The following is a 25,225-nucleotide window of genomic DNA, read 5'->3' as shown; positions in this document are numbered from 1 at the left end:
GGTGTTCTGTTCCTCCACAAATTGACTGTCGGAGATGTTGATTCCTCTATGCTTTTAGGTAGTTTTCATTTTTCTGTTCCTACCAGGCCAACAAGGAACTTTCTGCCTCTTCTCCTTATCAGATGCACTACCAATTCGGCCATGCACAATCCTTTTCGAGTATTATGCTCTAATTATAATACTTGTTACTTTCTGATCTCATAAGAGCTCTCTCTCCCCTCACTAAAATCTTCTATTTTCAGCTACCTCCGGCAAATTCTTTGCTGTCAGTAGGGGCTTAGCTTGCCGGTCTGGCTAATCAATTTTCCCCCAACGTGTTAGTGCTTCTTTACCTTTAGCTTTTAATTATAATTTATCTCGTATTATTAAATTTTAATATGTTTTCTTTTATTGCTATTACTTCATCTCCACTTCTGTTTTGTTAGGTCTAATAACGAATCTGAGTACTCTCTGCTGTGAATCGATGCATATTCGTTATTAGATATTGTGTCAAGGAACGTTTTCCTTGCCAACATGAAACTTCGGGTCCGGGCGGTGTGCGAATTAGTTTGAAAATAAATCAAAATGCAATTGACACATAACCAAATGATACGGGAGAGACTGTCGTTCTTCTTCAAGAGTTGATTACAAACTGTTTATTGGTATTTTCGTATTGATGCATTAGAGTTCAAGTGTAGTGAACTCAAATATAAGAATGTATGAAGTATAAAATAACAAAGAGAGAAGTAATATTGAGAGTGAGTCACCGACCAAGAAATGTCGGGCAGTCAGCGCGCTGTAATCGTTTGGATCTGATGACAGCGGCGACAGAGGGCGCGAGTTGAAGATGGCTTCGATTTCCACAACGACAGTACTTAGCTCTTCGAATGTGAACCTCATATGTGCCAATGTGCGCAGCTTCCCAAAGCCCGCCAAAATTGGGTGCCCTGGGTGGAATAAAGTGGAAGTTAATAAAGTCTGATGAACAAAGTTGTTGAATTTCCGTTTGAGTCTCCTTCTTAAACATGAATTTCTTAAATTCATGTAACTGGTTAGAAGCTCCGACAAAATTAGTAGCGTTGTCGCAAAATATATCTATTGGCAATTTGCGTCGTCCTCCCATTCGTTTCAGGGCATTCAAAAACGGCTTAGTTGACAATTCGGAGACTACTTCGATGTGCACAGCCTTTATGAGGAGGCAGCCGAACATCGCTATATATGATTTGGTAGGACCCTTTCCTCGAATTCAAACATATGACAGGTCCACAAAAATTGATCCCACATCGTTCAAATGGGAAACTAAGCGTGAGACGTGTCGGTGGCAGCGATCCCATAATTTGCTGTAATAATTTGGGCCTATAGCGAACGCAATGGAGGCAGGAACGGACGATGCGCCGAGCCAAGTCTCTAGCGTTGACAATACAGTACTCCAAGCGAATTAGAGCGACTAATGCCTTAGGGCCAGCATGAAAATTCTGAAGATGCAGATGACGAACATAGTTCCGAACGAAAGGCGAACTACTGGGCAGCAGCAATGGATGCTTTTGTCTGTCTGGTAGCTCCGAATAGTCCAGTCGCCCACCAACCTTGATCAGCTCAAAGCTACTCGACGAATCTAAACAAGTAAAATAGCTAAAGTCGGGCGTCCCGACTTTGAAATACTCTGATATGTACAGTTTACAATAATTATAGAAAAAAAAATGAGAACATTAAAAAACAAAAAATTTTATCGATTTTACCTTTCTCGGTATTTGAACTCACGTAAAGGGTATATAATTGCATATTTACATAGCAATTGCGTCTGTGTGAGTGTATGTATGCCTATGCGCATCTATTCGTGTCTGTGTAAACATGTTGACTGCTTGACTGCTAACCAAACAGCAACATCAACAACAGCTGCGGGCAGCGCTTGTGCAAAATTTGGTGTCTCTATCTCTTATAGTCTCTGAGATCCAGGTGTTCATACGGACGGTCTCGTCATGCTGATCAAGAATATATATACTTTGTGGGGTCTGCCACGCCTCCTTCTGCATGTTACATTTTTCAGCTCCCGCAAAAAACAACTTGAAATTTCTCACTCCTTTTTATACTCTGTACATGAAATGTACAGAGTTTGTTGAACGTTCCAAATCATGCAGTTCGAAGCGAATCAAGTTCTTCCGGGGAGAGTACAATTGTCGATGCTATTGATTGCTTTCTGCATTTCTTTGGGAATCTGATCATCCAAGCGTTGAGACTAATAGTGCTGATCTCCAGTATGTAGTTTGTGTCCCTTATCGCGGTAAACACAGTTTTGCGCTTCTCCAAGTTGACAATATCTATGTCGAGATAAAATGATTTCCTTTTGGTTGGCCATTGTGACGGAGCTTCGTTGATGAGCTGCTCGCGTAATAATGCGGGACCTGTAAATGGATGGATTTTTTACTGTCCCAGTCGAGTTTCACAAGCCATAACTCCTGCAGGATGATGTTTGATATTACGACGAGTGGGGACAATAAGCCGATCGGAACGAAAAGCGATGATGCGGTAGCTAAAATTATCCGTTTTTTGGCAGTGGTGTACATTTCCTTGGGCGTGAATGTAAAACTGAACGCATCATTTTGCTGATGCCAGGTTACTCCAAGTGTACTACTCACGAAGTTTTCGGAGATGGTTATCTCTTTAGTAGTTTGGTCTCGCACAAGTTCTCGAAGACTTGAGTGCCATTGGCATAGGGGAAAATGAACACGACTGAGTATTTCAGTAATCTCCCGTTTCAGTGTTTGCACGGCATCGATATCATCTGCTCCACATTGCAGATCATCCACGTAAAAAGACTACTTGACAGCAGCAGCTCCGACAAGTAACTCCTTTTTACATTCGTCCGCCAGATACTGCAAACTACGTGTTGCGAGATATGGCGCTGACGCCGTCCCATACGTAACTGTGTTGAGTTTGTAAATCCTCATCTGGAGAGGATATACTGAAATTTTCATCATCATCATTTTTGTTAACGAGTACTTGCATGTACATTTGTGTAACATCAGCTGTGATTGCGATTGTAGAGCTCATCTTGAATGGTAGGGACGATCAAAAGCAAGTCATTAAGCGATTTTTGAGACGTTTTGCGATATGATGCATCAAATACGACTTTGAGCAGCGACGGTGGTTTGGGTGAAGCTCTTAAATCGGGCGTTCGATCGACTCAATTTTCCATAAGTGTTGCAAGTGTTTATCAATCGAGTCCTCAACTGTGGCCAAGCATAATGGTGGTTGATGGCTACAGTTGATGCAAAGTCCGCTGCGTCTGCTGTCAAACGAAGGCAGCAGAAAACCGAACGAGAGCGAAGTAGTTTCGTACTTCTAACAACAACCAATGCAGTAACCAAACAGTCCGAGTGACAATGAGCGAAGGCAGCTGCGAAGAGAACAAGAATGAAGTAACGGTGTACTTCCAACAGCGAGTAATGCAGTCCGAGAACTAATGTGTATGCTTGTGGACGAAAGCAGCAGCAAGGCGAATCAAGGCGAAGTCGTACTTCCAACAACTCGGACTACAGTCAGCAAAAATGATCGAAATGACGGCGGGCGAAGTCCACAGCAAGGGGAATAGGAGCGAAGTAACGGCGTACTTCCAACAACGATGAGTGATGTATGTATGTATATGCCGGCAATTAGCTGTGTGCGTGTGTACAGCAACTGCAGCGAGATCGAAGCGACGTAAAATGCGAAAAACGCGTCTAGTCAATGCGAAGCTGAAGGCAAGAAAATCTTTATTTGACAATGTACACTACAAAATTTCAATTTTTCCGCAGCAAAATTCACACACAAGCCCCACGTTGGGCGCCAAAATGTTGTGTCAAGGAGCGTTTTCCTTGCCAACATGAAACTTCAGGTCTGGGCGGTGTGCGAATTAGTTTTAAAATAAATCAAAATGCAATTGACACATAACCAAATGATACGCGAGGCAGTCGTTCTTCTTCAAGAGTTGATTACAAACTGTTTATTGGTATTTTCGTACAGATGCATATGAGTTCAAGTTACAGTGTGGTGAATTCAAATATAAGAATGTATGAAGTATAAAATAACAAAGAGAGAAGTGATATTTGCAGTTGCGAGGGTTAAATCATTTATTTAGTTCTATTTAGTTTAAGATCTATAGTGTATTGATTTTTATAGCCCAAAGTACCCAAAGGGTAAAAGGCTATACTAGTTTTGTGCGAATGTATGTAACACACAGAAGGAGGCGTGGCAGACCCCACAAAGTATATGTATTATTGATTAGGATGACAAGTCGAGTCCATATAGCTATGTCCGACCGTCCGTCCGTCTGTCTGTTTGAGCGCAACGATCTCAGCAAGTACAATAGCTAGGATAACCAAACTTGGATTTCAGGTTTTCCCTAATCCCTAGACAGATCGAGTTTGTGTTTTCTTTCTGATACACTCCCCCGCCATTCATGTTTTTCCATAACTCCCGTAATGAGTCCGTATGCCAAGATTCACTACGATAGGTTGATTAAATTATATCTATAAATATATTCTATGCAGAGGCTCTGCTCGCAGCTGTTGTTGTTGTTGCTGCTTTGACATAATTGTGTACTGCGTGCATACATTCATATAAACACGCATGACACGATACTTGTATGCTGTTGAAACTTTACATAAACATGTCTTCACTTTTGTATGTATGTAAATAAATTGTATTTAATTTAATTAATTAATTAAATTTTTTTAATAATTTTTTTTTAGTTGTCTGTTTTTGTGGAGTGTAGAGAATATTTTTTAGTGTTGGGCCTGCTAAACTGTAGCGTTCTCTCTTGTTTTTACTGCACACTTAAATTATTATACACATACATATGTACAGAGTATTTCAAAGTCGGGACACCGACTTTAGTTTCTTTGCTTTTTTTTCAGCGGTTACGTGAAATATTTTATTTTCTATATTAATTTTGGTGTTATTATTACAATAACTTTTGTTAAAGTGTTCGGCACAAATGAAATGAAATCAGACAAATAAATTAAATTTGCGCAAAAAAAGCACGTGGATCACACTCAACAAACTTTAAAGTTTTTTATATATTTTTTTTTAAATTCCATTTACAAATTTCTAAAAATATTACATATTTATACATGGTATTTGCATCTACATCGCGTTCCTTTGTTGTCTTGGCATTTTCCTTTCAGGAAGAAACTCACAAACCATAACAACATAATTAAAATTAAGGTTTTTCGGCATTAGAATACTTGCAATTGGTTCATATTGAAGTTGAGCTCTTTTAAAATTTCCAGGACAGTAGAATTAAATCCATCAGGCCCACATATAGCAACGTAGGTAAAAGTTGATGTAGTCGTATTTTTAATCAAAGGTTTAAATTGTTCCATATTGGCATAAGAATGTATATTTAAGAGACAAAAGCGTTCATCGTCGACTTCCACCATCCTTAATTTGTCGTGTACCCAAATATCCAACGGCGTTTTATTAAAATACATTAAAAGCAGGCGTTCGCTGTAAATGTAATAATAAATAAATAAGTAAAGATATTGTGATGATATAAGAAAAATAAGAAAATGATTGCGCTTGCTTCGGAGCGAAAGATTATACATATAAGCTTGAACATGCACTTCCCCTTTTAAACCCCAATTTAAATATATGCACCCAAATTTCCCTGTTTGTACACAGAAGTAAATATCTTTATTTCAGTGAATTAGTTTTCGGTGTTGACGTACCCACACATTCTTTTTATTATTATTTTATCCAGAACCGTGCACGCGAATTTGTCTTAAGGATGGGCATTGTTAGGTTGGTTTTGTGTATATTGGGAATGAAGTTTTTTAATATGTTTTTGAAGTGATCTAAAAATCTCTGTTTGGGTAAGAACGAAACAGGCAGAAGGAGGCGTAGCAGAGCCTACAAAAAATGTATATTCTTTTCAGCATGTCAGAAGGAAATGTCCGTTTAGATGAACACCTGGATTAAGGAAACGAGTGAGCCTAATTAGACACGATAACGATGTAAATGTATGTACATATGTATGTATAAATTGAATATTTCCCATTTTATTTAGTTAATTGCGCGCGCTAAGCTAGTATACCCTTTTAGCTATTGGGTAGAGGGTATAAGCCCGAAAAATCACACAATAAATCAACTTTATGACCAACCGGAAAATATTACTTACCCTCAACAAAAACAATAAAACAAACTTGCACAGCGTACACACATAAGGCATCTATGTGCAAAATTTGGTGTCACTATCTCTTAAAATCTCTGAGATCTAGGAGATCATGCGGACAGACAGACAGACAGGGTTAGATCGACTCGTCTCGTCATGCTGATCAAGAATGTAGCGTGACTTGTAGCCTGTACGTTAAATTTAATTATTTTTAAAATTTAATGACTCGCCATCTGTTGGTCAAGCTAAACAGTAGCCTTTAACAGGTACAAGGTGAAAGTGGAATAGCAGCAGCAAACGTCAACAAATTGGCGCCTTTCACTGACGCTATGTTAAAAGCTTTCGTTCGCGCCAGCGGTAGTACGTTCGCTTTTTTTATTCCGAACGTCAATCAAGCCAGAAGTGTATGAAGTGTTTAGTTTAACTAGTCGAAATAAAAAATAAAAAAAAAAAGTCAAATTTTCTTCCGCTGGCAAGAAAGCAAATGCTTGTGCCTTTTGTGGGAAAAAAGATAAAGTTCACAAATTAAATTCAAAAGAGTGTAATTGTTCTGTTTAACCGCTTTGAAGGGTACAACCATCAAAGCCGCTAAAATATTTGCGGAAGAAGTATCAGACCACGGGCCTTGATCAGCTGTCTGCAACAACAAACCTTGCCTGGGGCTTCCACTCGGTCGGCCGCAGTGCCTAGAGGGAGAATAAACGGCAGAAAAAAAGAAGAGAGCAACTTCCAGGCTAGCTTTCCCGTCCACTCAACACCCGGCATCTTCTACATTAATTTGGGAGTGTAGAAAAGGCGGCTATAGCGACCAACCGTCGGCGGGGGCGCGACCTTTTTTTAAATCGGCGACCAATCATTTAAATAAGTATCGGAACTCGCCCGGAGGTGTTACCCATTTTTTTTTCTTAATTTTTTTGTTGTTGGTGTCGGTTTAGTGCCCGAAAAAAAAAGTAAAAATCCCGAGTAAATTCGGGTTAGATTGCAGTGGCGCGCAAGCGCCGAAGAAGCCGTATGCCGGCGTATTAGTATTTATAAGGTTAGGCTAGTTTTTTTTATATGTTAATTTGTGCAACTCGGTGGCAAAATTTTATTTGATGTGCTCTTAATTTTTAATTGTTAAGACACTGTTTTATTTTTGCATTTTTTTCTTGTTGCCTTATTCCGTAATTCGGAAGGCACCAATTTTTTTTAGTGAGAGCGATTATTGGTTCTCTCTCGCGCTTGTGCGCTTTACTTTGCTTCCCGCGGGTTTTTTTTTTTGTTTGCGCGCTCTTATTCCAGCGCGGTGTCTTTTTTTACAGCTACGCTCGTTCCAGACGGAAAGCGCTTTCTGCGTGGGATCAGCAGCCCAGCCGTAAGTAGACAGCTGTTTATTTATTCTTTTATTTGCATTTTATTTCAAAAAATGGGTCATTGGAAGCGCAATACTCACTAAAGAAAGTTTATTTTTTTTCTTTACGCCACTGAACGGCTATTTAATGATTTTTTTTCTTTTAGCAATATTTATTTATATTTTAAAAGGTTCAATTTTTAGATATTGTAATTTTTTTTTTCTCTTTTATTATTTTTCGATTTATTGAATTTGTTAGTAATAGTATCGATGAACAATTTGTTTTATGTTTTCCTTTAACACTCTCATTTTTATTCCCATTTAAATAAATTATAATGTGTTACTAATTTATCATTTTTTTGATTTCACGCCAAACCCAATGCCTTCGTAAGTTTTTTTATTTCCAGCAAAGGGGTCATTGTTAATATTCTTTTTTTTTGTTCTGTGTGTGGCTTTTAGTAATGACCAAGGTAGGGAGGGCGTATTCAGACTCGCCAACATCTGAGTTCTGATCATGTGTGTGCAGTTTAGTGTAGGTGCAAGTCCGTCCGAAGTCAGTTTAAGTGTTTCTCTTCCGGTTTTGTTTTCTCGTCTTATGCACGCTTATTTAAAATAAATAATAAGCATGAGACATACATGACGTAGGAGGTAAAGAACACCACCCAATTGCCGACGAGCCAGAGCCGGAACTCTAAGCGTGCCGCTCCTACTCATGTCGACCACCTAGTCCCAAATTCCTTCTGTAACCGTTACAGATATTATTATTATTATTATTATTATTATGATGGCTGGTGATGGCCTCACTTAGTTTGGAGCTATTAGTAAAATTCGTTTATTAATTTTTCCATCTAACTTAGTGTGACTCACAAAACTTAAAACATGACTTCACTTCTTTTCTCAATCCTAATTTCTTTTTTTTAATCTTCGTTTTACTGTTTAGTAAAACAACATATACTATGTATTTTCTTTCTACAATTTAGTCATACTAAAATGAATTAAGACATAGGATGCAGCGACGAATTTTTAGAAATTGTCATCTGACCACGGCTCATTGTGGCTTAAACTCGTCTTAACTTTAAACCTGACTTAACTTTTTTTTCTCAGTTCAATTTTTTTTTTCTAATTTTTAGTTTTTGTCTTCTTGTTTAGTAAAACAAAATCTAAGAGGCTTACTTATATTTTTTCAAACTTTAGTCCCAGCAAATCGAATCCAGGCGCATAGGATTGCAGCGATGAATTTTTAGAAATTGTCGTCTGACCACGGCTGATGCGTTTTGATGTGACTTAAACTTGTCTTTTAATTACCAACCTGGCAAACAAACGCATAGGATTACAGTATGAATAGCTTTTAGAAGTAATCAGCTGTCCACGGTGGTTTGCAAAGTTGAAATCTTAATTTTCCTCTCCATGATTAGATGTAATTAGCTTATGAGGCGCATAGGACTGCAGATAGGGCAGATTTTTTTTTATCTCCTACTGACCACGTGTAATAAGCTAATATAAATCGTTCAAAACCATAAGCAGTTACGGCTGTTCACTTACGGCTGTGTAATGTCTACATTCTTTCATCTATACATACTTACATATGGCACACACTAGGAAATAAACCTTGTTAAGGCTAGGGTGAAGCGTGAAATCAAATTATATATTTATGTACCTTGTTTAAAAATTGCGAAGAAATTATTTGAAATTAATTTAATTATTTACTGTTCTTATAAAGTGTTCAATGCTTACACTTTTGAAAGTTACTGAATTAATAAAAAGGGGTGTTTTAAATTTCTTGTCGACCGAAACAGTAGGTCAAATCGCATAAACTTTATTGATATTTTTTTGTCTAAAATTGTTGCGGTTTGGTACAATTTATTCAATTACTAATAGCTAAAACCAACCGCTTATAAACATTTACGAAAAGCTAATTAATATACTTATTTTTATTTCTAAAATTATTTATACATTCGTATTATTACTTTTGTTTAATCTTCTGCACATTTTGTTGTTTTGCGTTTTCAATTCAGCTGCCTTATTATTGGGAGGGATTGAGCGTAAATTTTTTTTGTGTCAACGTAAACATTCTCTGCTATTAATCTAAAGTTAAAAAAAAGTACAAACAAAATGGGGCTAAATCGATCAGAAGAGCAAACCGCACAGAATTTAAATTGTGTTTTGTGTAATGCGGAAATTTTACCAAGCGACGGTTGTAAAACTAAATGTGGACATACATTTCATAAACTTTGCATAAAGACACATTTTCGTAGCGACAATACATGTCCGGCTTGCAAAGCCATTTGTCTAGATCCTCCAGGCCCCTCAACACGTCAACAAACTCGAAATCAAACTAAAGCAACTGAAATTACTGCAATCCAACCGGAAATCCCCAGACCATCTAGTGTAGCTTCAAATTCTGATACAAATCGAGAAGGTTATCCATCTGGCATTAATATGGAACTAAGTTCTTTTATTAGCAATTCCCTACAAGTTATGCAAAATGACTTGCTTCTTCAATTGACCGAAAGGTTGGCAGCGGCAGTTGAAACTAGTGTTTCCACACATTTGAGTCGACACAACAGTGTTACTCAGCAATCACGCTCGCAAAATAGTTCACGTTCGCCTGATCAGTTATTGAGATTGGCCCCAGGTATGCATGGCCCTCAGAAAGCAATTTCGAGACACGCGCTCTGATGTGGGCATTAGAGAACTCATTCGCAATAGAAAGCAAAAAGAAAAAGAGAACTTTGATGGTTTTTATGACGCAGTAGTCCAGTTAGTTGACCGTTTGGAACAGGCTTTGGACGAAACCACATTAGTTGAAATTTTAAGGCGCAATCTACGGCCAGAGGTACAACACGAAATCCTTAATATAGAAACCAGGTCAGTTTCTAAGTTGAGGGAAGTTTGTCGAAAGCGAGAATGTTTCTTGGACGAAGCCAGACGTGTACATGGGTATCAAAAATCCACTCCATTTAAAAGAAATGTGGCTGAGGTATTTGAAGAGAATAATTCTGATATTTTCTCAGAGTCCGATTCTGATGGCAACGAAGAAATAGGGGCAATGTCTCTTATCTGCTGGAATTGTCGCAGAGAAGGGCATCGTTATCAAGATTGTGTAGCCAAACGTAAAGTATTTTGCTACGGTTGTGGCACTAAAAACACTTACAAGCCTGCTTGCCCCAAATGTCAAAAAAACTTGAAGGTGAGCACTCAAGGCACTCGTCGTCCTTCGTGTGTTCAGATAAATCAGGCGACGAACACAGATTAAATAAGCCAATTTTAACCAATAACGTCGGCAAAAAGCTAGACGTTGCCAATGAAAATAACATTAACGACTTTTTACACTGGCCACAGAAAATAAATTACTTTCAATCACTATGTAAAAACTTAAAGCCCGATACATTCCTATCGCAGTCCAGAAATAGCAATAGGCACAAATCATATTGGCGGGCAATCAAAACCATAAATGCTATTCGTAAAAAGAAAAGCGACAAAAGACCTTATGCTTTAATTAAATTATTAAACCGTGAAGTGTGTGGTCTTTTAGATACCGGTGCTGCAGTTAGCTGTATAGGAGGACATTTGGCTGAAGAAATTATTAAAAGTAGGATTCCAATAAAGCGTGTATCATCTAATGTGAGCACTGCAGATGTTAGCCCTCAACAAATTGTAGGTCGTATCACGACTGAAGTTGAGTACGAACACAAAACGCGCGACATGGACTTTTACATCATTCCCACCTTGTCCCAAGAACTATATTTAGGAATAGATTTTTGGAATTTATATGATCTCTTGCCACCTAAATTACAAGTGTCCGAATTAAAAATAGATAGCAGTCAGCATAAATTATTAATGGCACAAAATGAAAGGTTACAAAAAGTGATCGATCAGTTTCCCTCATTTGCTTTGGTTGGGCTAGGTAAAACAAATTTTATTACGCACATTATTAATGTGGGGGACGCAGCACCTATAAAACAGCGTCATTTTCCCGTCTCTCCCGCCGTGGAAAAATTGCTTTATGCGGAAGTAGATCGCATGCTTAAGCTGGGGGTGATAGAGGAATCAGACAGCGCTTGGTCTTCGCCAGTTGTACTAGTTCAAAAACCAGGAAAGATAAGATTATGCTTAGACAGCCGTAAGGTAAATGCAGTGACACAAAAAGATGCCTATCCTCTCCCACAAATTGATGGTATCTTGAGTCGTTTGCCAAAAGCCATGCTTATTTCTAGTTTAGATCTGAAAGATGCTTTTTGGCAGATACCGCTTGACCCAGCCTCGCGAGACAAAACTGCGTTTACAATTCCTGGTAGGCCATTGTATCAATATAGAGTTATGCCTTTTGGTTTGTGCAATGCTCCTCAGACTATGTCGCGGCTGATGGATAAAGTCATACCACCAGCGTTGAGAAATGAGGTTTTTGTTTATTTGGACGATTAGATTATTGTTTCAGATAGCTTTGAGTCACATCTAGAAGTTCTGCAAACGGTAGCATCACATATACGAGCAGCCGGTTTGACCATTAACGTAGAGAAGAGCCATTTCTGTATGCGCTCTGTAAAATATCTTGGTCATATTGTGGGGGAAGGCGTCATACGTACCGATCCCGAAAAAGTGTCCGCCATCACCAACTTTCCGCTTCCCAAAAATATAAAAGCCCTACGAAGCTTTTTGGAAATGGCCGGCTGGTACAGGAAATTTATCCACAACTTTGCTTCTGTGACTGCGCCATTGACTGACTTGCTAAAAACCAGAAAAAAATTTGCCATGTCCGAAGAGGGAAAGAGGGCCTTTGAAAACTTGAAAGAAATGTTATGCACCGCACCACTATTACGTAGTCCAGATTTTACTAAGCCTTTTTATATTCATTGCGATGCCAGTAAAACTGGAGTAGGTGGAGTCCTCGTTCAGAAAACAGAGACAGGAGATGAATATCCTATAGCTTTTGTATCAAAAAAACTAAATCCAGCACAAAGGAATTATTCCGTCACGGAACAAGAATGCCTGGCAGCTATAATTTGTCTGAAACGCTTTAGGGCTTATATAGAAGGCTTGGAATTTACCATAATTACAGACCATGCCTCTCTAAAGTGGCTCATGTCGCAAAGTGATTTGCATTCGCGGTTGGCAAGATGGGCACTAAAACTACAAAGTTTTAAATTTAGAATTGAGCACCGCAAGGGAAAGCTTAATGTAGTCCCAGATGCCTTGTCGAGAACAAACGAGGATGAGATTGCTGCCGTTGACAGGTTGCATGATACGTATACTTGGAAGCTATGGGTGCCCAAATCCTTGGTAGAAACGGTTTTAAAAAATGCTCACGACCATCCTTTAGCATCCCACGGGGGGAATTCGTAAAACATTGGAGCTAATGGGTCCCAATTTAAATCTATTGCCTTTAGGAATTTGTTGCAAGAACACAAAATTTTCCAGATGTTCACAGCCGTACATTCACCGCAAGCAAATGCTTCGGAACGAGTTAATCGGTCAGTGATTGCAGCAATTCGTTCATACATACGGCCTGATCAGCGAGATTGGGACGAAAATTTAAGCAGAATTTCTTGTGCTTTGCGTTCTGCAGTACATGCTGCATTAAATACGAGTCCTTATTATATGGTATTTGGAATATGGTGACTTCTGGAGCCACTTATAAGCTGTTGAAATCGCTAGATCTATTAGAAGATAGAGCCATTGCATTTTTAAAAACGGATTCTTTTGACATTGTTAAAAGTAAGGCAGCTGAAGTCTCGAAAAGGCAAAATGATAAAAATGAACGAAAATATAACCTGAGGTCACGCGAAGTCAGCTACCAGGTAGGGCAAGAAATTTATCATCGCAATTTCAAGCAGAGCTCTTTTCAAACCGATTATAGTGCAAAACTTGGTCCAACTTTTATTAAAGCGAGAATTCGAAGCAAACTCGGAAACTCATATTATGATGTAGAAGACTTGCAAGGGCGACTGATAGGGCGTTATCATGCCAAAGATTTGCGCCAATAAGCATACGCGATTTACAGGACAAAAAGCTACAATAAGATCAGCCTTGTGTGCATTAAGCCCGCTTTATTCCCCAAGTCTGATTTTGGTGAGGGGGTGTTTGTAGCGTGACTTGTAGCCTGTACGTCAAATTTAATTATTTTTAAAATTTAACGACTCGCCATCTGTTGGTCAAGCTAAACAGTAGCCTTTAACAGGTACAAGGTGAAAGTGGAATAGCAGCAGCAAACGTCAACAAAAGGAAGAAATTGGCGCCTTTCACTGACGCTATGTTAAAAGCTTTCGTTCGCGGCAGCGGTAGTACGTTCGCTTTTTTTATTCCGAACGTCAATCAAGCCAGAAGTGTATGAAGTGTTTAGTTTAACTGGTCGAAATAAAAAATAAAAAAAAAACAAGTAAAAAAGCTAAAGTCGGGTGTCCCGACTTTGAAATACTCTGTACATATGTTTACAATAATTATAGAAAATAAAAAAATTAAGAAAATAAAAAAAAATTGGATCGATTTTACCTCTCTCGGTATTCGAACTCACGTAAAGGGTGTATAATTGCACATTTACATAGCAATTGCGTCTGTGTGAGTGTATGTATGCCTATGCGCATCTATTCGTGTCTGTGTAAGCATTTTCGCAGTCAACCAAACAGCAACATCAACAACAGCCGCGGGCAGCGCTTGAGCAGCGCTTGAGCAGCGCTGCAGCAGCAAATATATTTATGGCTAAAACTTCTCGTTAAATCGGTCTATCATAGTGAAACTTGGCATACGGACACATAGCAACCAACTGGGGGTATTTCCAAAATTTTAGTTCAAAATTCCAAGAATTACGGGAGTTAGAGAAAATCGCATTTGCGGGGTAGAGGGGGGAGGGAGAAGAATTCCAAAATATACATTTTCTGCGTATTCACATAAGGCATCTGGGACTAAAATTTGGTGTTCCTAGGTCTTATAGTCTCCGAGATATAGGCGATTATACGAATGGAAAATCGGGAAAACCCCCATAGGGGGGAAGTGGGGGGGAAAATCAAAAAAATAAAACAAACTCGTATAGAATACACACATAACGCATCTTCGTGCAAAATTTGGTGTCTCTATCTCTTATAGTCTCTGAGATCCAGGTGTTCATACGGACGGACAGACGGACAGACGGACAGACAGACAGACAGGGCTAGATCGACTCGTCTTGTCACGCTGATCAATAATATATATACTTTGTGGGGTCTGCCACGCCTCCTTCTGCCTGTTACATTTTTCAGCTCCCGCAAACCTAATATACTCTTGTACATTTCATGTACAGAGTATAATAAAAAAATAAGTCAAATTTTCTTCCGCTGGCAAAAAAGCAAATGCTTGTGCCTTTTGTGGGAAAAAAGATAAAGTTCACAAATTAAATTCAAAAGAGTGTAATTGTTCTGTTTAACCGCTTTGAAGGGTACAACCATCAAAGCCGCTAAAATATTTGCGGAAGAAGTATCAGACCACGGGCCTTGATCAGCTGTCTGCAACAACAAACCTTGCCTGGGACTTCCACTCGGTCGGCCGCAGTGCCTAGAGGGAGAATAAACAGCAGAAAAAAAAGAAGAGAGCAACTTCCAGGCTAGCTTTCCCGTCCACTCAACACCCGGCAGCTTCTACATTAATTTGGGAGTGTAGAAAAGGCGGCTATAGCGACCAAACGTCGGCGGGGGCGCGACCTTTTTTTAAATCGGCGACCAATCGTTTAAATAAGTATCGGAACTCGCCCGGAGGTGTTACCCATTTTTTTTTCTTAATTTTTTTTGTTGTTGGAAGAAGCCGTATGCCGGCGTATTAGTATTTATAAGGTTAGGCTAGTTTTTATACTCTGTACATGAAATGTACAAGAGTATATTAGGTTTGCGGGAGCTGAAAAATGTAACAGGCAGAAGGAGGCGTGGCAGACCCCACAAAGTATATATATTATTGATCAGCGTGACAAGACGAGTCGATCTAGCCCTGTCTGTCTGTCTGTCCGTCTGTCCGTCTGTCCGTCCGTATGAACACCTGGATCTCAGAGACTATAAGAGATAGAGACACCAAATTTTGCACGAAGATGCGTTATGTGTGTATTCTATACGAGTTTGTTTTATTTTTTTGATTTTCCCCCCCACTTCCCCCCTATGGGGGTTTTCCCGATTTTCCATTCGTATAATCGCCTATATCTCGGAGACCATAAGACCTAGGAATACCAAATTTTAGTCCAAGATGGCTTGTGTGAATACGCAGAAAATGTATATTTTGGAATTTCCCTCCCTCCCCCCTCTCCCCCGCAAATGCGATTTTCTCTAACTCCCGTAATTCTTGAAGTTTTGAACTAAAATTTTGTAAATACCCCCAATTATGTGTCCGTATGCCAAGTTTCACTATGATAGACCGATTTACCAAGAAGTTATAGCCATAAATATATTTGCTGCTGCAGCGCTGCTCAAGCGCTGCTCAAGCGCTGCCCGCGGCTGTTGTTGATGTTGCTGTTTGGTTGACTGCGAAAATGCTTACACAGACACGAATTGATGCGCATAGGCATACATACACTCACACAGACGCAATTGCTATGTAAATGTGCAATTATACACCCTTTACGTGAGTTCGAATACCGAGAGAGGTAAAATCGATCAAATTTTTTTTTTATTTTCTTAATTTTTTTTATTTTCTATAATTATTGTAAACATATGTACAGAGTATTTCAAAGTCGGGACACCCGACTTTAGCTTTTTTACTTGTTTTTATATGTTAATTTGTGCAACTCGGTGGCAAAATTTTATTTGATGTGCTCTTAATTTTTAATTGTTAAGCCACTGTTTTATTTTTGCATTTTTTTTCTTGTTGCCTTATTCCGTAATTCGGAAGGCACAAATTTTTTTTAGTGAGAACGTGAGAGCGATTATTGGTTCTCTCTCGCGCTTGTGCGCTTTACTTTGCTTCCCGCGGGTTTTTTTTTTGTTTGCGCGCTCTTATTCCAGCGCGGTGTCTTTTTTTACAGCTACGCTCGTTCCAGACGGAAAGCGCTTTCTGCGTGGGATCAGCAGCCCAGCCGTAAGTAGACAGCTGTTTATTTATTCTTTTATTTGCATTTTATTTCAAAAAATGGGTCATTGGAAGCCAATACTCACTAAAGAAAGTTTATTTTTTTTCTTTACGCCACTGAACGGCTATTTAATGATTTTTTTTCTTCGAGCAATATTTATTTATATTTTAAAAGGTTCAATTTTTAGATATTGTAATTTTTTTTTTTCTCTTTTATTATTTTTCGATTTATTGAATTTGTTAGTAATAGTATCGATGAACAATTTGTTTTATGTTTTCCTTTAACACTCTCATTTTTATTCCCATTTAAATAAATTATAATGTGTTACTAATTTATCATTTTTTTGATTTCACGCCAAACCCAATGCCTTCGTAAGTTTTTTTATTTCCAGCAAAGGGGTCATTGTTAATATTCTTTTTTTTTTGTTCTGTGTGTGGCTTTTAGTAATGACCAAGGTAGGGAGGGCGTATTCAGACTCGCCAACATCTGAGTTCTGATCATGTGTGTGCAGTTTAGTGTAGGTGCAAGTCCGTCCGAAGTCAGTTTAAGTGTTTCTCTTCCGGTTTTGTTTTCTCGTCTTATGCACGCTTATTTAAAATAAATAATAAGCATGGGACATACATGACGTAGGAGGTAAAGAACACCACCCAATTGCCGACGAGCCAGAGCCGGAACTCTAAGCGTGCCGCTCCTACTCATGTCGACCACCTAGTCCCAAATTCCTTCTGTAACCGCTACAAGAATGTATATACTTTGTGGGGTCTGCCACGCCTCCTTCTGCCTGTTACATTTTCAACTCCCGCAAACCTAATATACTCTTATAAAACATTTAATTTTTAACTAAATAATAAAAATTAATGTTCCTTTATTTTTCAATATTTTTTTATGATTTTTTTTTCGCAGTCAACCGAAAAATTCACATTTTAAATTTGGTCATCAAGTTAGCGCACATCATTTGTTTTTAATTTTTAAAACCGTTTCTAATAGGAAATAATTTTTCAACTTATAAAACATTTCTTTATAATTTTAAAAATGAGGTGATCATTCCTTCTTGAGAATGATCTCATATATCCAATTTGGAAGCAGTTCGTACAACTTTCCAATATAACTTAAAGAAATGGCTGGCCAAGCACTTTTCATGCCTTCACTTAATTCCTTTTTGGTAGAATACTGTCTGTCAGATTCGTAAACTTTGCGAACCAGCCATCCCCACAGGTTTTCTAGTATATTGATGGCCGGTGATTAAGGCGGCCGCTTCAATAAATCGACGTTTTGTGCTTCAGTCCAAGATTTGATCACCCGGGCAGTATGAATCGACGCATTGTCGTGTTGAAAACATCCAAGGAAATCACCAAGCAATTTTTAAAATGGGGAAAAGCAGTTTTCAATACGTTTCTATAAGTGTTTGTATTCATATTCGTGTTTAAAAATTGCAACTCGCACGTAACATAACATGAGCTGGCTCCCCGCACCATTACACCGCCCACACGGCTATGAAGTCAAATCAACTGATGCTCCTTCTTAAGAAAATCGTGGAAATAAAAATAATATCCATTGAATCATTCCAACTCACATTTCTCTTCACCCGAAAAGAAAACAAAGCTCCATTCAAAATTTAAGCAGAGTTTGATTTAATCGTATTTCCTTCCGAGCATAGTTAAGTGGTGCTATTTTCTTTAGTTTTAATCTTTTTAAATGTGGAGCATTCCTTAACACCCTTTAAACAGTAGATAAGCTGTCTTCAACACCAACATTTGCCTTGATCTTTGCGGTCGATTCATGACAGCATGGGAAATCACTTTATTATTACCGCATTTATTATTTATACCATATCCCGACATTTTAAGTAAGAAATTGTATATAACTTTTTCACTTCTGCAGACTTATTTTGCTATTTCAGTTATTGAAAACTTTAACTCTTCTTAGGCTGCGTTCCACCGATAATGTTTTTTTACCCATATTAAAGAAAATAGATCACTTGAGCAGTAAAAAAAAATTTCGTTTCAATAACTGTTCAAATTACGAAGATAAATGAAAAATTGCACGTGCTAACCTGATGACGAGAAGAAAAATAGAAAACAAAAAAGTTCCTTATAGTTAACAACAACACAATCAGAATCAATTATTTTTGGCTGATGTAGGTGTTTTAACCTGATGACGCGCAGTATATATGTGATTTTCCATACCTCCCGTATTTCTGAGAATTGATATTCGGAAATACCTCCAGTTAGTGATCATGAGTTCGCATGCCAAGTTTTATTATGATAGGCCGATTTAACAGGAAGTTATAGCCATATATATATAATCTCAGGCCAAGCAATGCCCGCAGCTGTTGATGTTGTTACTGCTTTGCACAGGCATACAAGACACACACAAACATGTACACCCATATTGTTTTAGCATAGATAATATTGGCACCATAGTCTGCACGCGCACACGAATTACAGGTGCATTGACACTGGTCAGCCAATATAAGCAATAATAATCAAGAATACATATAGCAAGATACATATTATTCTGCTACCTCAGCATAAGACCAACAATCAGGTCATAGTTTCTGAACCAAATTGAGCTGACACCAGCATACTTAACCTCATAATATATGATTGGGCATCATTATTACGAAACCGCCAACACAAATAGTAAATGTAAATAGTCATAAGCTAGTTTAAGTAAGAATAAAATCAGTATGCAAATTATCAACGAACGACCTGTTACTTTGGGTCAGGAACCGCTGATCTTTATCAAGCCGACTACCACGTTGACTACATGCTGCCAAGGATCGCCATCCGGTATCCTTGGTCACTACAAACGTCCTGCGCCGTTTCACTCAAGCGCAACCAGGACAACCGGTGTTACTCGCACCTACTGAACCACGAGGGTTCCTTGAAGCAGCAGGGCCACAAGTGCCTTTAATTAAACGGACCACGAGTGTCCACGAGTTTACTGAGCTAGAATCAGAGGATTGTTGACCTGCTGGTCCTACGGTTTTTTCGGCAATAACTAAATATGCAAATAGTTCCCCCATTTTAAAATTTAATTATTTGGGAAAAAAACCTTTTGCGTCTCCATGCGTATGGGATCGTGTTTAAAGGCCAATAGGATATGTCGGTAGAGCTTAAACTAAACTATTTAAATGCCTTTTGAATGCTTCAAATATTTTTTATACCCTGTACCTAAAGGGTAAAAGGTCGATATAGCCATGTCCGTCTGTCTGTTAGAGTTAGAGTAACCAAACTAAGTATCCGGATTCTCCTACGTCCGAAAAAGTACGAATTTATTTATTTATTTTATTTATATATATATATATATATAGTTAAATTATGTTGTAAACATAATTTGTAACAATTTGATTTGAGTCTTACTAATGGCCCGTAAAAACTAAGACCAACGCTGTTTTTAATTAAACACACAAAGTTATTTATTATTGTGGTTATTTATTAGATCTGCAGCTTAAGACTGATTACAAAGAGCGAAAGAACTTAAAAAGAAACCTCGGTGGGACACGATCGGAGCTTAAAGCTTAAAGTTTGTGGATGATGCAATAATTGCGTTAAAAGTGAAAGCATATGAATGAGGATGCCTAGAGCTTTTGGATGATGCAATGATTACATTAAAAGCGAAAGCATATGAATGAGGATGCCTAGAGCTTTTGGATGATGCAATAATTACATTAAAAGCGCAAGCATTACAAACGAAGATGCATGGCGCATTTGGATGATGTTGTTTGTTTTCATTGAGGCCGCAGCAAATTAATGTTTAAATAATTGAGTATAAAAATGAAATAAAGGTGCAATGTAGACGTGAATACGTCACTTCCCTTCCCTTAAAGAGAAGCCTATGCTTAGGCGAGACTCAATGGGTATATTTCAAGCAATTCGGGTTGTCCACTGTATTAATTTAATTTTTTCTAAGATTGTTTCTTAAATTTAATGTAGAGTAGCATTATTGGCTATTGTTTTAAATATTATCATTATGATTACAACGATAAAGACTAAAATTATAAGATACAGTAGTGCATTATTGTCTTATGCTATTTTAACAATATTATCTTTTAATACATTTATTTATTTATTTAATTTTTTTTATTGGAAATGTTTTCAAAAGAGTGGTGGACAAATTCTAAGTTACAATATTGTTTGGCTGAATGTATTTAAGCATCTTCGTTAAAGATACATTTTACAAACTGATGTTGTATGCAATATATTACGGCAATGCACTCATCGTCCTATTCGAAATAGGGTGTGGTGCTTGTGTAATGTAGTTGGTAACCGCAGCGATATGGGTATGGTTTTATTTTTACTGTGTCGACAGTTCAGAAATTAAATGCATACCCCATTTATGGTTATTAGTAAAATGTGTTTAGTATCTAAACTGTAATAGTTCTGTCATTATTCATTGTATTAATTTGAATATTTTGCGCATGGCACATAATTATCATGGCGGGTAAAGACATTATTGATATTATGAACTTGGTTAATTTTCTTCTTTTTTTTTTTTGAATTGTGATTTGTAATAATGTGTTACCCTGTTTTTGTTAGTTATCTTGTAATGGTCAGGTGTTGTTTGTACTACATTTTTATTAAGCTTGAATGGGTTTTCCAACTTCCCCCCTTGCAATGGTCCCTTTCTGTATCTTGTGTCTATTTCATAGTCTTGTCGGTCACTATTAATTTTATTAATTCGTATTTTTTTTTCTTGTTGGGTATCTAGGGTAGGCTGTCCGTTGTAAAGGAAAATGTCTGCTGGTATTTGTCCCGTGGTATCGTGTCTAGTTTTATGGTTATAGACATAGAGTATTGTCTCCACCATACTAAATTTTGTCTCATTGTTGTCGGATGATTTTGTTATACTCGCTGTCAAGCCATCGTTTTAGAGCCAGACTGAAGAATGCGCCGTCTCTATCGGCTTTTAGTATTTTTGGTTTACCCAATTGATTAAATATGCGCATGAGCGCGTTTTTGCATTCTATCCAATCCTTAGTCTTTATCTGTTCTAGAGTGGCGAATTTGGAGTAAACATCAATACAGCTCAGATAATGCTTATTTTATTTAATTTCTGAACTGTCGACACAGTAAAAATAAAACCATACCCATATCGCTGCGGTTACCAACTACATTACACAAGCAACACACCCTATTTCGAATAGGACGATGAGTGCATTGCCGTGAATGAATGAATTAATTAAAATAATTAATTAAATTAAATTAGAATACATGTTTATGTTCAGTTTAAACAGCATACATTTACATCACGTACCTATGCGTGTTTATATGCGTGTATGTATGCAGCACAAAGTTGAACAAAAACAGCAACAACAACAACAGCTGCGGGCAGCGCTGCCGACAGAGCTGCAGGCAGCGCATGAGCAGCGACTTTACTTATGGCTATAACTTTCTTCAGAATTGACCTATCATGATGAAATTTGGCACACGGACACATTAGTACTAACTGGATGTACCTACCAAAATTGATTTTAAAATTCCGAGAATTACGGAAGTTATAAGAAAAAATACGAATTGCGGGGGAGTGGGGGGGTGTATCAGAAAAAATAAACAAACTCGTTCTGCCTAGGGCTTATAGGAACCTTGATACCAATTTTGGTTATCCTAGCTCTTGCACTTACTGAAATCCTTGCGCTCATACAGACAGACGGACAGACGGACATGGCTATATCGACTCGTCTTCTCATCCTGATCAAGAATATATATACTTTGTGGGGTCTGCCACGCCTCCTTCTGTGTGTTACATACATGCGCACAAAACTAGTATATCCTTTCACCCTTTGGGTACAGGCTATAAAAAAATTAAATTAATACAGTGGATGATGCAACCCGATTCAAATTGTTTCGAAGGAAGTTGAAATTTGGACACAAGATCCCTCTTATAGTGAAAGTGAGCACTAAGAAGCGGTTTTGGAAAATTCGGATGCCAAAGGGGGGAAAACGGGCTCCAACGTTTGTATGAAAAATCTACAATTTTCATCCAATTAACTTCAAACTTAGTTTGTATACTCTCAAAAAGAATACAGGAAAAACTGTATACTTGGTTTTTCACCATTTTTCTTGGAGCATTTTCCGTAGAAAAATTGAAATACAATCAACACCCCACAGCCCAAACGGTAAAAGCTAGGAAACTGAAATTTGGGCTCAAGTATCCTATCATGGTGTAGATGCGCACTAAGAAGGGATTTTGGAAAATTCGAGCTGTAAAGGGGGAAAAGTAGCTCCAAAGTTTGTTTGAAAATTCTGCATTTCTGAATTGATCAACTCTAAATTTGGTTTATATAATCTATAAAAGAATACAAGCAAAACTGCATACTCGGTTTTTCGAAATTTGTGTTGGAGCTTGAATTATTGGGGTTTTAATATTTATTCATTTTTTCAAATGAAAAGTTTGTGTTATAAATTTTGTCCGATCGATTTCATATTTGGGTAATATAATCTACGTAACTAAAATTACAACTTTGCATTTAACGATTCTTAAAATATGCATTTTACAAATGCAGGCAGAACAAACAATACAAAATATCAAACAGTTGGGGACAACTAAGTATACATACACACACACACACATACAAGCAGCTGTTCGTGTAGTTGCGTGCAAACGGTTGAAGTAGCCAAAGCAAAATGTTAGACACTAATGTGTGAATGTTCATTTGTACACATGTATGTACATACATACATACATATGTATGTACAAAAGTACATTCGTCTTGCACTGACAGGGCAAGAAATGTTAATTAATTAAAAATTATTAACATCTCTATATATATAAAACAGTTTGTCCTGACTGACTGACTGATTGGCAATCAACGCACAGCCCAAACGGTAAGAGCTAAGAAGCTGAAATTTGGACACAAGATGCCTCTTATAGTGAAAGTGAGCACTAAGAAGGGGTTTCGGAAAAATGCAAGGAGGGTCGCTAGATGGTACGGACGAGCAAGAAGTGGGTGCTGGCGACGGCGGTGGTGGCGCCGAAGATCCGTGCAGGGCAATTGAAACACGTGACGATGAGCATAATGCAGACGGCGATAACGGCCAGGGTAGAGCAGAGAACGAACTGAACATGCTAAAACTACAGTTAGATATGCTGAAACTCGAAAATGCAATGACACAGAACCACAGAACCATTACTCGAAAAGAGCCGAATTATTTGTATGACAAAATTTCATTTACCTCTTCAAGAAGAACAAATAATATAGTCTGCATAAGATATAGATTATCTTGTTCCGAAAAACACTTTTTTATATTTGCTGTTCGTCTGTGGAACGAGTTACCGCATGGCTTAAAAACAATCAGCAATGAAACGCATTTTAGAAATAGAATTCATGCGCACTATCAAGAAAATACCTAAATGAAATAAAGTAAAAGCACAATATTAATACATTTACACTCAGTAGGCAACATTTTTGTTCAGATTATAAAATAATAATAATATTAATAATAAGAACCAAATACACTTTAAATTTATGTATAATTAAAATGTATCTAATATAAATAGGTTAAGTACGCTAATGAAATCACTTGAATTTTAATAATATCTAAGGAAATTTAATTAATGTGACTAGTGCATTAATTTATAAGAATCATTCTTGTAGCACTAGGAATAAATAAATAAATAAATAAATATTAAAAAAGAACGAGAAAGAGAGAGAAAAGAGTAATGAAACATTCGAAGGCGCTGGCTTAAGCATCAAATCAGGCAACATGTTGATAAATGTTGTTAAAGACATGTTGCCAGCGTTTGATGGGAAGAGCCCTGTAAACATTTGGGTTGCGCAACTGAAGTCTGTGGCCGCTGTTTATGAACTCGACGACAACATGTTGCGAATGCTGCTAATGGCGAAGCTGAGAGATGGCGCTCAAATGTGGCTGCATGGTAACACAAAACACCTGACCATGCCCATGAAAGAGCTGCTGGAACTAATGTTGACGACTTTCTCGGTAAAGGAAAACAAGATGGCCCTGCGTCGGTAGTTCGAAACGCGCAAGTGGAAGACAGGTGAAGAATTTCTTGAGTATTTCAACGAAAAAATGCTGCTAGCTTCGCTTATCAGCATCGATGAGGATGAATTAACAGAGACTATAATAGAAGGGATACCGGATGAACAACTACGGCGCCAAGCCCAAATGCAGGGTTTTGCACAGGCATCACAAGTCCTACATGCATTTAAGACCATAAAGCTGTCGGGAAACAAGCCGGAACGTTGGATCAAGACTGCAGAACAGAAATCTGGTACAATGGCGGTGCGCTGCTTCAAATGCAATTCACTGGGCCATTTTGCTTCGGAGTGCCTGAAGACAAAGCGGGAGCGCGGAGCCTGCTATGGATGTGGAAGTATGGACCACCAGATCTCCCATTGCACAGAAAATAAACGTGCAAGTCATGAATATGTAACATATTTTAGCATTTATATTAAACATTTTAATGACCAGTCCCTGTTTGTAGAATGTCTCATCGATTCGGGGAGCCCAATAAGCTTTGTGAAAATTTCGTGGCTGGAAAGGAGTATTGACAATGAAGTTTATAAATGTAATTTTGAAAAATTGTTAAAACGTTGTTTTGGTCCACAAATAGATGAACGACATGTTTATTTTGGTTTAAATAAAAGTAGATTAAATGTTATTGCAAAAATTAAGTGCTATGTTGTGTTCAGCAATGAAAAGTATGATTTTGAAATGTATGTTGTGCCAAACGAATCGATGGGATATGAGGCAGTACTGGGAAGAAATTTCATGAAAAA

At 37.9% G+C, this 25,225-nt stretch overlaps 1 protein-coding gene across 1 annotated transcript in view; it reads right to left on the bottom strand.

The window, feature by feature from the left end:
* Nucleotides 1-5,006: 5,006 nt before the first annotated feature.
* LOC115629424 (cytochrome b5 reductase 4) overlaps nucleotides 5,007-25,225 on the bottom strand; it is a 65,355-nt gene continuing 45,136 nt past the window's right edge. Inside the window, exon 3 of the mRNA XM_030525879.1 lies at nucleotides 5,007-5,466. Within this exon, the coding sequence (XP_030381739.1) occupies nucleotides 5,196-5,466 (271 nt within the window). The 3' untranslated portion in view covers nucleotides 5,007-5,195. The remainder of the gene's footprint in view (nucleotides 5,467-25,225) is intronic.

The sequence above is a fragment of the Scaptodrosophila lebanonensis genome, unplaced genomic scaffold, assembly GCF_003285725.1.
Source record: "Scaptodrosophila lebanonensis strain 11010-0011.00,11010-0021.00 unplaced genomic scaffold, SlebRS2 tig00000147-arrow-arrow-pilon, whole genome shotgun sequence".
In the NCBI taxonomy this organism is placed as follows: domain Eukaryota; kingdom Metazoa; phylum Arthropoda; class Insecta; order Diptera; family Drosophilidae; genus Scaptodrosophila; species Scaptodrosophila lebanonensis.
Note: the sequence above shows the minus strand (reverse complement) of the source record. Positions and strands in the feature narration are given on the sequence as shown.